The sequence below is a fragment of the Meles meles genome, chromosome 2 (assembly GCF_922984935.1).
Source record: "Meles meles chromosome 2, mMelMel3.1 paternal haplotype, whole genome shotgun sequence".
Classification (NCBI taxonomy): domain Eukaryota; kingdom Metazoa; phylum Chordata; class Mammalia; order Carnivora; family Mustelidae; genus Meles; species Meles meles.
Window position 1 is genome coordinate 67,521,871 of NC_060067.1, and position 14,754 is coordinate 67,536,624.

Sequence of the window (14,754 nt, forward strand, 5' to 3'; positions counted from 1 at the left end):
AGGGACGACAGGTTTACCGTTCTGCGGGAGGAAGTGTTTGTACATTCTCCCCAGAGAAGGAGAGTGTGCATGTTTGAGCAGCACGGTGGGCAGGGTGGTGCTCCAGGGACGGGGGACAGTCAGCAGGCCAGCTCGCCCAGGCAGTCTGCCCGCGGTGGGAGCACGGCAAAAGGAGCCCGCCGCAGCCTGGGGCACTGCCAGGATGCTGGCACCGGGAATCACGCCCACTGTCTGAGCCGGGCATTTGGACCTTGTCGCTGAGTGTTGGCAGCCCGGGCGGGGGGCAGGGGGCTCAGGGCCCTGAGGTTCCCAGGCGGGAGACAGAGCGGGCTTCCAGCAGGCCATGGAGCTGGGAGCCCAGAGTCCAGCAGCGTCAGCCCCTAGGCTAGAATTAGGCAGAGCCTCGGCTCCAGTGATGAAGAAAAGCATCCGAGAGGAGCAAGGAGCCCAGACCCAGGGGAGGTCCCTCCAGGAGAGGACAGCCCTGAGCAGGGACCCACCACTCTTCTTCTGGCAGAAGCAGGTGCAGAGATGAAGCCAAGGCGGGCCGGGCCTTTCAGCTCATAATCCTCCCAGGGATGAAAAGCCCCACTCTCATGCCGTGCCTGGGGGTCTGGGAGGGACAGCAGGGCAAGGACTTCTGGATGCAACAGATGCACAGGCCCTATAAGCCTATAGATACCCAGAGGCCATGGTGCTCCTGGGACCCAGTGGGCAAAGCAGGGCCCCCATGGGGCTGACTGACCTCTGCAGGCTGTCCTTCACCCTCCTGGCCAGAGCCCCTGGCTGTCCTGATCAAATCCTGTCCATTCCCACCCTTGGTCCCCTCCTACTTCCAGACTGTTCATGGGACCTGAGCTGACTCCTGCTCCCTGGGATTGCTGAGCTGGGGGGCTGGGGGCATCATGCCGAGGCTGCAGACAGCCATCCTGCCACCTTAGGTGGGGAGGCAGGGTCTCTTAGGAGAAAGCAGGCAAACAGAAGGGGAACTGGAAAGAGACAGAGCTGCTGATGTCACCTCTGACCCTGGTGTGCCAGCCCCAAGCCACCCAAGTCTGAATGAAGCTGGTGTGAATGGAGGAGTTTCCTCCCGCTGGTCCCCACCCCCAGCCCGGATGCACAGCAGAACCCAAGTCCTGTTTTCGAGCAAGCAGCCGGCTACAAGGTCGTCACTGCCCCGGGCTGGGCCCAGAATAGGCCCGAGATCCCCGCACGCTGGAGGGAACGGGTCACCAGGCTTCTCCTTCCTGAGCTCTCCCTGGAGCCTGAGTCCATAGAAGCTTCCCAGGAACTGTGCGTCCGCTGAGCTCCCGCCCAGAGCATCAGACAGTGTGCAACCCCAGGGGTACAGACCTGTGGGACAGCCACGGGCCTCCCCCACGTTAGCAGCCCTGCTGGGAGGCCTGCGGAACCAGGGGACAAGGACGTGCTGCTTCAGAGCGCCAGTCCCTGCCATTGGGGTTCCTGGGGTCACGGGTCAAACCCCAGCTTCGGTGTCAGCACGCCCCGGGGGACTTCTCTGCCTGCTTGGTGCCTGGGCGAGTCTGTGGGGACTGGTCGTGGTGAGGTCTATGCAGGGGACGTGGAGTACAGGCTGTGAGGAGGAGGAGGATAGATATGTGGGAGGAGCTAGATACCCAGCTGTCGGGGAGATTGGTTCAGAGAGACAAAGAGAGTGGCTGAGGTCACACAGCAGGGCGGTGACAGCCAGGACGTGTGCCCCAGGCCCTGAGGACAGGCCATCATCCCAGGCTCTGCTTCCAGGTTCCTGGGGTCCACCCTCAGCCATTCCACGCGGAATGGGACCCAGCAGGAATCCAGCCCCTTCGTAGGTAGAGCCAGCAGCTGGGGCCCAGAAATGGTCCCTCTTCTTCCCACTGGGCAGGCCTCAAGTCCCCATCAGGGTGCCCAGCTTCCGCAGCCCCTCATGGACAGACTGGTAGTTTTTCATCACAACAGCAAATTACAGACCTCACAGGAGATCAGGTTGGCCTGGAAGACCCGTCAGCCCCAGCTCTGAACAACCTGGCCAGGGTGCTTTTCCAGAACCCACTAGGCTGGGCTCAGCAGCTAGGCTCTCTGGCCATCTGCAAGCCTGGTGGCCGGCGGTCTCCCTCCACTGAGTGTTCACTGAGCATCTGAGAATCACCCTAGTCCCAGGAGGGCTTGTACCAGGCCTGGAGCTACGACTGGGAAAGCAAGTCAAGAGGGGGTGAGCTTGCCTGCATCACACAGCCATGTGTGGGGCCAGGAAATGGACTCAGGGCACACTGTGGGCCGACCTCCCTCCAATTCCTGTGTTGAAGTTGTGATCCACACCCCCGCCCCACCCAGGACCTCAGATGTGACTATATTTGGAGAGGATCTTTAAAGAGGTGATCCAAGTAAAATGAGGTCATATGGGTTATATCCAGTCTGACCAGTGTCCTTATAGGAGGAGGGTGTCAGGACACAGATGCACAGACACATGGAGGGACGACCACGTGAGGCCACGGGGAGAAGATGGTGTCTAGCCAGCAAAGAGAAAGGCCTCTGGAGGGACCAGCTCTGCATGTGCCTGGATCCCTGACTCCCAGGCTCTAGGACAGGAAGACATGCATTTCCGCTGTGCAAGCCCCAGGCTGTGGCCCCAAGACACTGAGCTAGCCCCGGGCACACGCTCCCAGCTGCCCCGCGTGAAGATGACATTGTGTCCCAAATTGACGAGCCCGGCGGGGGCAGCTCACATTCAGCTGACCTCTGCCGGCCCCAGCCCTCCCCCCAGCGGCAGGTCACCCACACACAGCAGCCCACGGTCTGTGATGCTCTATTTGCTTGTGTGACTCCGTGGCTTGAGCCCCCCCCTCCCACGAGACCACAGGCGCCATGGGGGCAGGGGCCGGCTAACTCCAGCAGGCTGCGGGCTCTCAACACGTTGTCTGAAGAATTGCCAGTGTGTGCTGTTTTGCCTGAATAGCAGTGATCGAGACAGGTGCATCACACCATCATGGGGTCTCACTGGCGGTGTGGGTGCCCCGCATGCCACGTGAGGGCGTGCTCAGTGACCACTTCCTGACCGAGTGAGCAGCACCGCGGGCTGAACCAGCCAGCAGAGAATGAACTTGGTCAGCCCCCCCAGCTGCCAGAATGCCAGCCCCATACAGAACGGGCCTTTTGAGACACAGCCCCGCTGGGACAAATGGCAGACCCGGATTCTCTGCCGCTTTCAAAGAGCCTTGGTAATGTTCTTGGTGGTGTGACAGTGGGGTCTCATGGGCCTGGAGCCCGGGGTAGGGGGACACTTGGGGGTTGTGCCCAGGGGTCAAGACACTGCCACCTCTCCACCTTCTTCACCATGGTCTCCGCTGTGTGTTGTGTGGTGCGAGTGAAGTCCGCGGGAAAAAGGGAAGGTTCCAGAAGGGTGAGGGCCAGCCGGGAGCGCTGAAGCATCTCAGGACCCTGGGCCCATGAGGAGGGGAAACGGACTCCCCCACCTTCCCCAGGCCCCATGCTGAGACCACCAGTGATGCAACAGGTCTGGCCCCCATCTCCTGCAGCTAGTCAGCCTCTGGTCCCTGAACACGGCCATGGCTCTGGAGCCTGCTCCAGTGGCCCGACGCCACTGTTCAATCTTACAGAAAAGGACACGAGGACCCAGGAAGGTGGGAAAGTCATGCTGCTGCTCAGCAGCCACAGCCTTCTTTTTTCCCACAGTGTCCTAACACCCGGCAGAAGTCACAAAGAATCATGACAGCTTCATGAGGGCAGAAGTCTGACAGCAGGTAACCCCATCTCTGACACCAAGTGACCCATCTCTGACACCAGGTAACTCTATCCCTGACACCAGGTGACCCCAGGTTAGGGTTTCTCAGGCCTCACTGTCCACCCCCACTGGTCAGCAGTGAGAGCCCCTCCGACAGCCAAGCTGGCTCCACTCAGGGTCATGACCTTTCCTGGTTTCCCTGCAGGCAGTGTGCTCCCCAGGGCCTTTAAAAGGGGTGAACCCTGAGCTTCATTCCTACTCCCCAAGGCCAGGGCCAGGCAGAGCGTGGGCTCATGCATGGTTAAGGAAAGCAGGGGAGAGGGAAGAATGTACGAGAGTTCGGCCAGCTCTGTGCCGGCCTTGACAGTGTCTGTGGAAACTGATCCTGATATCCAGGGTTGAAAGTTCAGGAGGGCAGAAGTCTCCTGCTTAGCATGGAAAGGTCAGGGCAGTGCTTACAAGGACCGGACCATCTCAGGGGGTAGTGAGCTCTCTGACACCAGAGGTATGGAAGGGGAAGGGCTGGGCTGTGGGCCCTGTGTGTCTCTTCCCGCCTCAAGGAAGCCTGCACTCTTCTCCCAGTCTTCCAGTTGGGGCCTCTCACCCCCACATGCGGGGGCCCCAGGACAGGCTGACTGCCCCCCAAGCCCACCCTGGACAGAAAAGCTGTGGCTTTTCTGATTCTCTGGAAAATCAGCAGGGAACTAGGAAGTACACTGAACGCCCAGCCTTAGTGACCCAGACACCCCCACCCCAGGCCAGCTGACACAGGTGTGCCCTTGAGGCCATGTCCCCATCGTGCCATGGGGGTCCCCACAAAGGCGTGGGTGTGACCTGATGCAGACCCCGGAAGCGGCGGGCCCTAGAATGCCTGGGCTTCGCTGACAAGTGGTCATTTCCAGCCACTCCAGGCCCCTCCAACACTGTCACTGGACACTTGGGGCTGGCTGGTTGCGGAGCCGCCGAGCCGTGGGCATACCCCACCAGGCCGCCAGGGCCAGGCAGGCAGGACCTGGGTGGGCAGGCCCCGGGCCGTGGTGGAGCAGCGTCCTGCAGGAAGGCCTCCTGCGCGAGGTCGTGGCCATCCGTCCGCTGTGAATGACAGCTTCATTTGGACCAATTGAAAGAGGGCTCATTTTGCTTTAAATTCGATTTGCGACAGCAGGGCACTCTAGGAAACGGATAAGGGAACCATTGTCACAAACATTTTGGCTTTCTAGATCCTGGGTGGGGTGACCCTGAGCAGAGGCTCCAGCATTCAGAATAGTTTCTAGGACGACAAAATGCAAACAGAACTGGCATCGTTGGTACGGTGCGGGGATCAGGACCCCGTTGTTTCATGGAGCGACTGGGGTTTTACCATGTGGATGACATAAAAACCAATGAAGCAACAGGAGAAATGTGTGAATCCTGGGCCCGGTCCGACCTCGGCCGCTCAACCTTTCGTCTCAGGGTTGCTCGTGGTGGGGAAGGAGCCGAGACCAGCACAAAGGGAAGCCACCTGCCTCCACTTACATGACACAGGGCTCTGGAGAGTCCCTCCCATGCCCGGAGCCTGCTTGCTCCTGGGAATATGAGGCTTATTAACCTCAGGGTTATGGGTGGTCCATGGGGACTCAGTGTGGCTCTGAGGGAGCGTCCCTTCATTCGTTCCCTCTCCGGAGCTCAGTTTGCTGGTCTGTAAAATGGGACCGTCCTTCCCTGCTTGGCAGAAGCGTGAGAAGCAGAGGGAGCTGGCACACAGAGGAATCATGGCAGACACGGCTGTGGGGCCCACGCTCCTGTCTGTTCCTTTTCATTATGATCCTTAATGACTCCCCTCTCTGGGGCTCCCCATGAAGTGGGGAGGAGAGTCTCAAACAGGGCACCCTTCAGGGACCTTCCACCCAGAGCTCTAGGATGGCTGCTCGAGGTTCTTTTGCTTCTGTGGGTGCTGCAGTCAGCTAGGAACTAATTAAGTGCGGGGCGGGCAGGTGGGGGGGACCCGCCCACTAATGTTCGAACATGTGGCTTCAGCAGCCGGGGTGCACGTGCAGTGGAAAATCCCCCAGAGCCCCAGCACCCAGCCTGGAGCGCCTGCCTCTTGCTATGAGAGTCGGTTGTGGGGCGTCCCCCCCCCCCCCCCACAGGATGTCCCGGATGGCTTGGGACTCAGCATCTGGCCCCGTGGGTATGCCCTGGAAGCTCTCAGGTTTGGGAACCGGCGATGAATCAGGGCGGGTGTCTTCGTGGGTGAGGAAGGACAGCCCTTCCCGACGCCCCCTGGCCAGGATGGTACACAGTCTCCATGTTCAGAGCCTCCCTGTGCCGCCTCCCACGCTGGGACGAGGGGGCAGCGCCTGGCCCAGCTCTGGAGACCTGTGGCTCCAGAGGGCTTTCTGGACCTGAAGCCCGGTCTGTGTCGTGAGGGGCCCGTGAGGGGCACTCGGGCAAAGACGGGAAAGGTGCTCCTGACGGAGGGCGCAGCATGAATTAATAAAGGCACAGGAGAGGCCGATTGAAGGGATGGGCGGGCAAGGGTGGAGGAGCCGACAGCCTGTGAGCCGATGGCAGTTGTGGGCTTGTCCTGGGCCCTGGGGGCCCGGCGCCCGCTGAGCTTTGCAGCCCCAAAGCCTCTTTCTGGAGCCAGGCGTGTAGGCCCCCGTGTCAGCCATTAGGCCGGTCCCTTCCCAGTGACTCTCGGGCCCACAGTCTTACCACCCTCCCGGTCCCCCTATCCCCCCACCAGCTAGGGCCTGGCCTGGGAATACATAAGAAATAGCTCATGCGAGGTTCAGCTACTCCCCCTGCCCAACAGAGACCGTGGCTTGAGGGCCCCTCCAGGGATCTCCCCGGTCCTGCAAGCCCCCCTCTCAAGGACACCCCTCGGGGTCAGGGAGGCCTGGGGGGTGGCACCTAGCCCAGGCTCGGGCAGGCTTCCATAGTCACCCTGCGAGTCTCTGGCTTTGCCTGTCTTGTTTCCCCTCTCTCCATCACTGCCCGGCAGCTCGGACCACATTCTGTGCTTGCCCAGGAGAGCAAGATGCCCTTACACGGGGCTTTCTGGCCCAGCTTCCCCGCCCCCGCCCCACCCTGCACAGCGATCCTTATCTTGACAATAATAATCCCATTGTACCCCAGGCCTTCACTGGGAGCAGCCACAAATCCTCTTGGCAAGAAAGAGGCACGATTTTGGTCCCCAGGGCTCTCTTTTGGCCCCACGCTGGCAGTCAGCTCTGCTGCCCAGGCAGACTTCAGAGCATGGCCCTGCACCCCCGGCCCCAGCCCGGCCAGGAAAGGATGCTGGGAAGTCGGATCAGGCTCATGCAGCAAAAGGACCCACAGTGCCTGTTGGGGTCCCTCTAGGGCAAACAGATGCTTCCAGCCACCCAAACCCCTCACCCTACTTCTCCACCCCACCAACCTGGGATGCCCTGGACAGCCCAGTTGCTCAAACAGGAGGATGGCCCTTAGGAATGGGGGAGGCACCTGGAGCCCCTCCAGACACTCGTGGTAGACCCAGAGCAGGACACAGCGTCCTCCAGGTGGGAAACTCTTACCTGCTCCTCAGCTCAGAGGATCTGGACTTCTACTATCCTGGGACTCACCCCCTCCTCTCCCTGGGAGCCCCTCTCCCACGTCTACACAGCACCCCGCAGAAGCCCCCTGGTGCGCGGCAGGTCTGCCCATCCCTGCCCACAGAGAGCCACAGGCTGACATGTGGCCAGATGCTTGTGTGATCCCACATGGGGCTGTGGGGCCTGTGGGTGCCCTGGCAGGGCATGGGGCATCCTCAGCCCAGCAGCCTCCCGTCTCTCCTTTGCATGCAGGGGTCCGGCCGTTGGTGGGGACACAGCAATCGGCTTGGCCACGACTGCTCAGCCAGACTCATGACGGGCCTGCAGGCGTGTGTGTTTTGATCCGAGGCTGCGCTGGAATACTTGAGTCCTGCCGATGGATGTGGTAAAAGCAGCCGGCTGCCAGCACCGCCGCCAGGAAGGACTGCTTCCTCGCCAGCAAGCGGCGCGGCAACGTGTTCCCTCCCACCCCGCAGCCCCACCCCCGGAGCCGGGGGCAGAGCGGAGAGCGGAGCTGCTTTCCTCAAGTATCCATTCCGCCCGCTCTGAGTGATTTTTTTTTTTTTAATTCCATACTGAGCAGTAATGGATTATTTGGATTATCCCTTTTCCCCTTTTCTACGAGCTCAGCAATTGAATTAAAATTCGAGAATTCATTTAAACAAATGTATGTCTCTGTATGTCTCCTAAGAACCGCATAGGGGCTGGGCTGCGGCTGGATAAGGCGTTCGGGCAAAACCCCCAACTTGGGGCCTGGCCCTCCTTGATCTTTTTGGGGATGCTTCTTTATTCTGTCTTAGATCTCCCCAGAGCCCAAGGGGAAGCGTTGGGCAGAAAGGAGGCCGTTTGAAATGCTCCTCCAGAGGCAAGGCCCAGGGAGCACCCGAGGTCAGAGGACTCCGGGGCCAGGTGCTCGGGGCCTGGGCTCTGGAGCTGGACATTTTGGGGTTCCTGGTATGCCCCACCCCCTCACACCTGTGGGACCCGGGGCTCAGTGTCCTCAGCCATAGAATGGGGTCGACAGTGAGCCTGGGGGAGACATGCAGATGCCTGTGTGTGAAGGAACAGGGCACAGCGGACTGGTCAGATTCTGGGCCCCCCACTCCCTGCGGTACAGATCTCCCCCCGAAGACGGTCTCCGGGCCTTCAGGGAGTCAGCAGCTTCCCCGCTGCACCGTCCTGAGACTGTACCACGCTGATGGAGACAGCGAGACTCCAAGCCAGCCAGCTGGCCCGTGTCCCTGCAGCAGGTCAGGGTGAGAAGCCAGGTTCCGGCTCTGTTTATCCAGCTGAAAAGATGGCCTCCCCAGGCGGCAATCACCAGCGAGTGGGGAACATCTGCTCACTGAATGGGGTATTAAGCACCAGGCGCCGGAGGGCCCGGCGACAGCCCTGGAAGGTGCAGCTCTCGCAATTAGGGACCGAGCGGAGCAGGCTGTGCTGACATTCTTCAGTGGGCCATGTTCCACGCTGCGTGCTCCTGTGGCAGATTCAGGGTGCATCCCCCAGAAGCCCTGTGTGGGGATGTTGGTGTCCCACGGCACCGAGGGGACCCTGCCGCTCAATGGGAGCACCAGGGCCAGCCATGCAGTCTCCAAAGGAAGATCCCTTCTTAGAGGGCCCCCCTGATTCAGTTGGCAAGTGGGACCTCAGATCGGACAGCCAGTGGGGTCTGAGCTTCCAACAACCACCCCCCCAACTTCACAGAAGGGGTGCTATGGCCCGGGGAGGGCACGGGTCTGCCCGAACCAGCTCAGCAATCCTGGGACAGAGCTGGGCCTCTGACATGGACACCCCAGTGGGCCCCTGCCCAGGACTGGGTCAGGGATGCCCCCACTCAGCCTTGACTAGCCATTCCCACACCCCACCCCATGCTCTCTGTCTCAGCTTCTCCACCTCCCCCTGAGCCTAAACATAGCAGGTGTGAGTGCTTTCACATGAGCGAGTGTGGGCATGGTCCTGGGGCATTCTTCCTAGGCAGGGTGTCCTGAGTACCCATATTTTGTGGTGATGGGTGGGGCAGCTGCAGAGAAGATTCTCCAAGGGACAGCCCCCCCACATTAGACCAGGGAAGGGCCCCGTCCTGGCTCCTATTCCAGGGGACAGTCACTTGGGAATGAAAGGCAGGTCCTGGGGCTCAGCCATCCTGGGGACACACCCATGGCTACCCCAGGTCAAGGACAGGTGGGTGGGTGATCCAAGAGAGGGTTCAGCTGGCAGGTGGGCTGGCCAGGGAGGGGTACATATCAAAGGTCATGGGAGGCCCGAGACAGAGTGTCAGAAGGATAGGACAATCACAGCAGGGGTCAGCAGAATGAGCCCCCACCAACCAGGAGTCTGTAGGCTGTGATGGGGGCTAGAAGAATCTGGGGGGAGGACCGCTTCAGCCACTTAATGCTGGCTTCTTCTAGCCACCCCTCCTCAAGCTGAGGAGTGGAGTGAGCACAGACACCCTGGGGCATGGGGGAGGGCTTAGCAAGAGGGCAAGGCTTGACTGCATGGGTGGGGGTTAAGGAAGACAAGCAGGGTCCAGCCACCTCCCCGACCAATGCAGATGGTCCCATTGTTTTTGAGCCTTGATGTTCAAAAACAATAAGAAATTGCTAAAAGTCTCTGGTATGGAATAAAGATCTGGGGACTCGTGTTGGCCTCCACCTCACCCCATCTGTGGGTGGGGCCCCCTTCTGGGCAGCACTTACCCACCCTACCTCCTCCAAAGTGACAAACCCACAAAGTGTTCAGGGGTGGGGGACTGACCCAAAGTTACTGGTGGGGGGGCAGGCAAAATTAGAGACTTGGATCAGGGAGCCCTGCCTCCCTCCACTGGGGAGGGTCTCCCAGCCAGGAACTGGATGGGGGTCAGGGATGGGGATGAGGTTCTTGAATCTAAACTGGGACCCAATCTGAGGGGCAGGAGGGTCTTGGTTTCTTTTGCCTCTGAGCCAACAACAGCACAAGAATTTTACCATTAGTATCAAAACAAAAACAAAAACAAAAACAAAAACAAAAATAAAAAAACCCACCTCACTTCTCCTGCAAGAGGGGATGTTGGAATCTGAAGACCAAAACTGTCCTCCTTCCACCCCCTGGGGGAGGTCAGGAGGGTGAGTTCTGGAAGATACTTCCCCCCACCCCCGCTGGTGGCTTAAGGACTGACAGCTGCTCCCAACACTTAGATTACAAAGGTTTATTTAGAAAATAGTTTGGTTGTTTTGGCTGTCGTTTTTGGCAAACATTTAAATACTTTCAATAACCAAAGATTGTCACTGTCTCTTTCCTCCCCCAAGACAGCCGCCCCCACGGTCCTGGGGAAGTCAGCCCTTGCTCAGAGGTGGATCTGGGTAGCGGTGTGTGTTGGGGGGTGGGGGAGGGCGGGCTCCTTTCTTGCCCGTTAGGGAGGTTGCATTCACTTCTGCTGTCTGAGACTCTGACCTCACAGCCGCACCTCTGCAGGGGCCCCAAGGGCCAGATCCGGGCCGAAGGCCCAAAAGCAGCCCTTTGCTGAGATGGAAAGGCAGAGGGGTTGCCCCTCTCTCCTCCCCCCCTCCCCGGGGTCCCTGCCATCCCTCAGCCCACACTCCTGCCCTGCGGTACCCTCCCCTATGTCCCAGAGGTCAATCCATCCCTGGGTCTGTGGGAAGCTGCTGCCCCCGCTTTCTCCTGGCGGGGTTGGGGTGGCGGGGGGCAAGCCTTCCCAAGGCGCCGCCTGGAGCTGTCCAGGGTCTGCCGGGGCCGGCGCACGGCTCACTGCCTGAAGCCCCTTCTCCTCCGTCGGAAGAGGATGTGCTTAAAGGAACGGCGGAAGTCCTGGTTAAAGACGGTGTAGATGACCGGGTTGAGAGAGCTGTTGCAGTAGCCGATCCAGAAAAAGAACTTGAAGAGCGGGTCGGGCACCTGGCAGGCCTCGCGGCAGATGCCGTACAGGCTGTAGCTGAAGAAGAAGGGAAACCAGCAGAGCACGAACACGCCCATGACCACCGCCAGCACGAAGGTGAAGCGCTTCTCGCGCGCCTGGGCCACCTTGCGGCGGCACACGCTGCTGCGCGCCCGGCGGCGGCGCGACAAAAAGAACTCGACGGAGCGAGAGCTGGCGCGCGAGAGGCGCCCGCCGGGACCCGGGGACCTAGCGGCAGCCAGCGCGCCCGAATCGCTCGCCCCTGGCCCCGGCCCGGGCGCCGCCATGTCGGCACCGCCCGCGCCCTCTTCCCCGGCAGCGCGCCGCCGCCCGCCCCGCCGCAGCGCACCCCGGCGCCGCCGCCGCTCCGCCGCCGCGCTGCTGTCCTCCGGATCCACGTCGGCACAAGGGGGGCGCGGGGGCGCGCAGTGCCCGTTCTCGCCCGCGCCCGCCGCAGCACCCAGCCCGTTCTCAGTGGTCGGGGACGCCCCGTCGGGGCCCGTGGGCGCGCGCTTCTCGCTGAGCGTGCGCGTGCGCAGCTTGGCCACGCGGTAGATGCGCGCGTAGACCAGGCCCATGATGAGGCAGGGCGCGAAGAAGGAGCCGATGCAGGACGACAGGATGTACCATGTCTCGTCGTTGAGGCCGCACTGCGGGTAGGCGGCACTGTCGGGCTGGCGGTAGAGCGAGACGAGCGGTGGGAAAGAGATGACGGCCGAGATGAGCCACACGGCCACGATGGTCGCCTTGACGCGGCGCGGTGTGCGCTTCAGGTTGTACTCGACGGCCTGCGTCACCGACCAGTAGCGGTCCAGGCTGATGGCGCACAGGTGCACGATGGACGAGGTGCAGAAAAGCACGTCCAGCGCCAGGTACACGCCGCACCACACCTGCCCGAAGTACCAGTAGGCCATGAGCTCGTTGGCCAGGGAGAAAGGCATGACCAGCGTGGCCACCAGGATGTCGGCCGAGGCCAGCGACACCAGGAAGAGGTTCTGCGGCGCACGCAGCGCCCGACTGGTCAGCACGGCGATCACCACCAGCACGTTGCCCACCACGGTGAAGACGATGAGGAAGCCCACCACGGCAGCCAGCCCCGCCACGGCGCCCGCCGAGTACTGGCCCGGAGGCGGCCCCCAAGCGGCCCCCGGCGCGGCGCCCGAGGCGTTGGCGTCCCCGCCGCTGCCCCCCTCGCCGGCGCCGCTCGCGTTGGGGCCCGCCGCCGCCGCCGCCAGCGCCGCCGCCAGCGCCGGGGACGCCATGGTCCTCCCGCGAGCTACGCGGTCCCGCCTGGAGCCGGGGCGCAGCCGCGGCAGCTCGGGCGCCCCCCAGCCCGGGCCGGCGCCCGCATCGCCGCCTGCTCCCGGGGCGCGCCCGCCTGGGACCGCGGCGCCCCGCAGCCGGCCCTCGGCCGTGGTGGCTCGGCGGGCGAGCGGCGCGCCAGAGAGCGTGGCTGCCGGGCTCCCCGCAGCTGCCGCGCGCGTAAGTGCAGAGCAGGAGGCTCCCGGAGCGAGCGGCGACGCGGCGGCGGGGGGGAGGGGGGCAGGTCCCGGGGTCCTCGCGCGGCCCCGCCCTCGGCCCCGCTCACGGAGAGCGCCCGGGCCGCGAGCCCACGGTGATGCGGCGCCCGAGCGGGCGTGCCCGAGCGGCCCCGCGGCCCCGGCGCCCGGCCCGGGCGCAGGCTGCAGGCGGCGGCGGCCCGGGCGCTCCGCCTCCCATCCGGCCGGTTAGGGCTGGGCGCACCGGGGCGCGGGCCGCCGCTCCTCCGGGCCCCAGCGCCGGCGCGCAGCCTCGGGCTCCAACTTTACTTTCCCGGGCAGGGCGCCGGCGCCGCCGCGCGTCCTCCTCCTGCTGCTCCGGGCGCGGGCGCCCCCCGCGGTCCGCGTTCGGCCGCGCGGGCTCCGCCTCGCCTGCCTCGCTCGCCTTAGCTGCGCCGCCGCCGCCGCCGCCGCTTCCTTCTTCGCCGCCGCCGCCGCGGTGCGCTCGGCGCGAGTGCAGCCGCCCGGCTTCGGCTTCCAACTTGGGTAGAGTTGCGCAGCGGGGCGGGCGCGCGGGGCGGGGCGCGGGCGGGCGGGGGCGGCCTGGCGGGCAGGCCAGCGCCGCCGGCCCAGGGGGAGCGGGCCCGGGAGCCGGAGCCCGCGGCCGCCTCGGCGAACCTGCCCGCGCGGCGCCGGGGAGGAGTCCGGGGCGGTGGCGCGAGGGGCGCGCGCACGGCGAGGGCGCCCCCTCCAGGGCCGATTGCAGTCTGCGGGACGGGGTTGAATACCGGCCGGCCTGGGCGGTGAGTTCCAGAAACCTGCTCTTTCTAAGACAAGAGCCTCCGAGCCTCCCCCGGGCACACGCGCACGCACACGCGGGCGCGCACACTCGCGCGCGCAGCACGGGTCGGCTCGGGGTCCGCGGCCTGATTGGAGAGCCAGCGACTCGTAGCCTGGCGGAGGACGCGACGCCGCCTGGGTGCGGAGGGGTCCTGCTGAGTGCGGGTCGGGCTCCGATCTCTGGTCCATCTCTGGTTGGTGTTAACGGGGCAGAACCACGTCCCTGCCCCCGGCCTCAGCTGCCTTCTCTGCCCATTTCCAGGCGCTGCTGGAGCATGAATCATGACGGCGGTGCCAGTGGAAGGCCTGGGCAGGCTCCCAGGCGCTGCATCCATGTTGGCAATTATTGAAGTTTAATTCTCGTGCTCCGGGGCCCTGCTTTTAAAGGGTGGGGGGATGTTCAAAATCACCGCCCCTGACAAACACCCAGGATGAATTTCCCGGATGACGGGCGGGTTTGCGTGGGTGCCTCATTCCTGCGGGCTTAGGGGCAAGCTGTTGGGGTACCTCCCTTACCCCCGACTTACCCCAGCCTTGTGTCTCTCTGCATTTATTCCATGAATGCGCATTGCCGTTTCCCATCGCGCGTTCCCACCTCCAGGCAGCTTGAGGTTGGTGGGAGACAGACCCTGGGGAGGAGGTTGGAGTTCCCAGGCCTGGCATTTCTTGCTAGGAGGAGGGGAGGGCCTTTCCTCCCAGCAGTCCAGAAAAGCGCGCAGGCAGGCCAGCAACTCTCCCTGCAGCCTCAGATGGGAGGGTAGGGGTCATTCCTGCGGCTGGGGGTCACGGGGTGGGACGCCTGTAGGTTCTACGAAGGTGTCACGGGGAAAGATTGGAGCATCCCCCTTAGTGGTGTCTAGAAATGTGCGTGGCTTTGGGGCTGCTTCTCTTTTCTCTGAGCCCCGAGGCTCAAAGGGTCTTATGTAGGAGAGTGCTGGCATCTTAGCAGAGATGCCCACTGGGAGCCCCAGCATCCTCCTTGGTACCCTTACAGGGAACAGGAGGGGTTAGGCCAGGGTGAGGCCAGCAATCAGATATTCTGGAGGGTGGGACTGCCTGAGGAAGACCAGAGCCAGCCCTGGGCTTTTAGGCACTTTTGGGCAGCAAATCCATGACTGCATGTGAGAGGTGCATGGCCCAGAGAAGGTAGGAAGTCAACATCCCTGTGGAAGGTGGAGGGGCCCCCTGGTCTGGGAGGCCTGGAGCACCTTGCAGGGAGGTCCTGCACATGTTCGCATCCTC

At 62.9% G+C, this 14,754-nt stretch overlaps 1 protein-coding gene across 1 annotated transcript; it reads right to left on the minus strand.

The window, feature by feature from the left end:
- Positions 1-10,912: 10,912 nt before the first annotated feature.
- On the minus strand, positions 10,913-12,550 carry ADRA2C (adrenoceptor alpha 2C). Its single transcript, XM_045997165.1, has one exon. It carries the CDS (start codon positions 12,454-12,456, stop codon positions 11,044-11,046), a length of 1,413 nt encoding a protein of 470 aa, XP_045853121.1. The 5' UTR covers positions 12,457-12,550; the 3' UTR covers positions 10,913-11,043.
- Between the last annotated feature and the right edge of the window lie 2,204 nt (positions 12,551-14,754).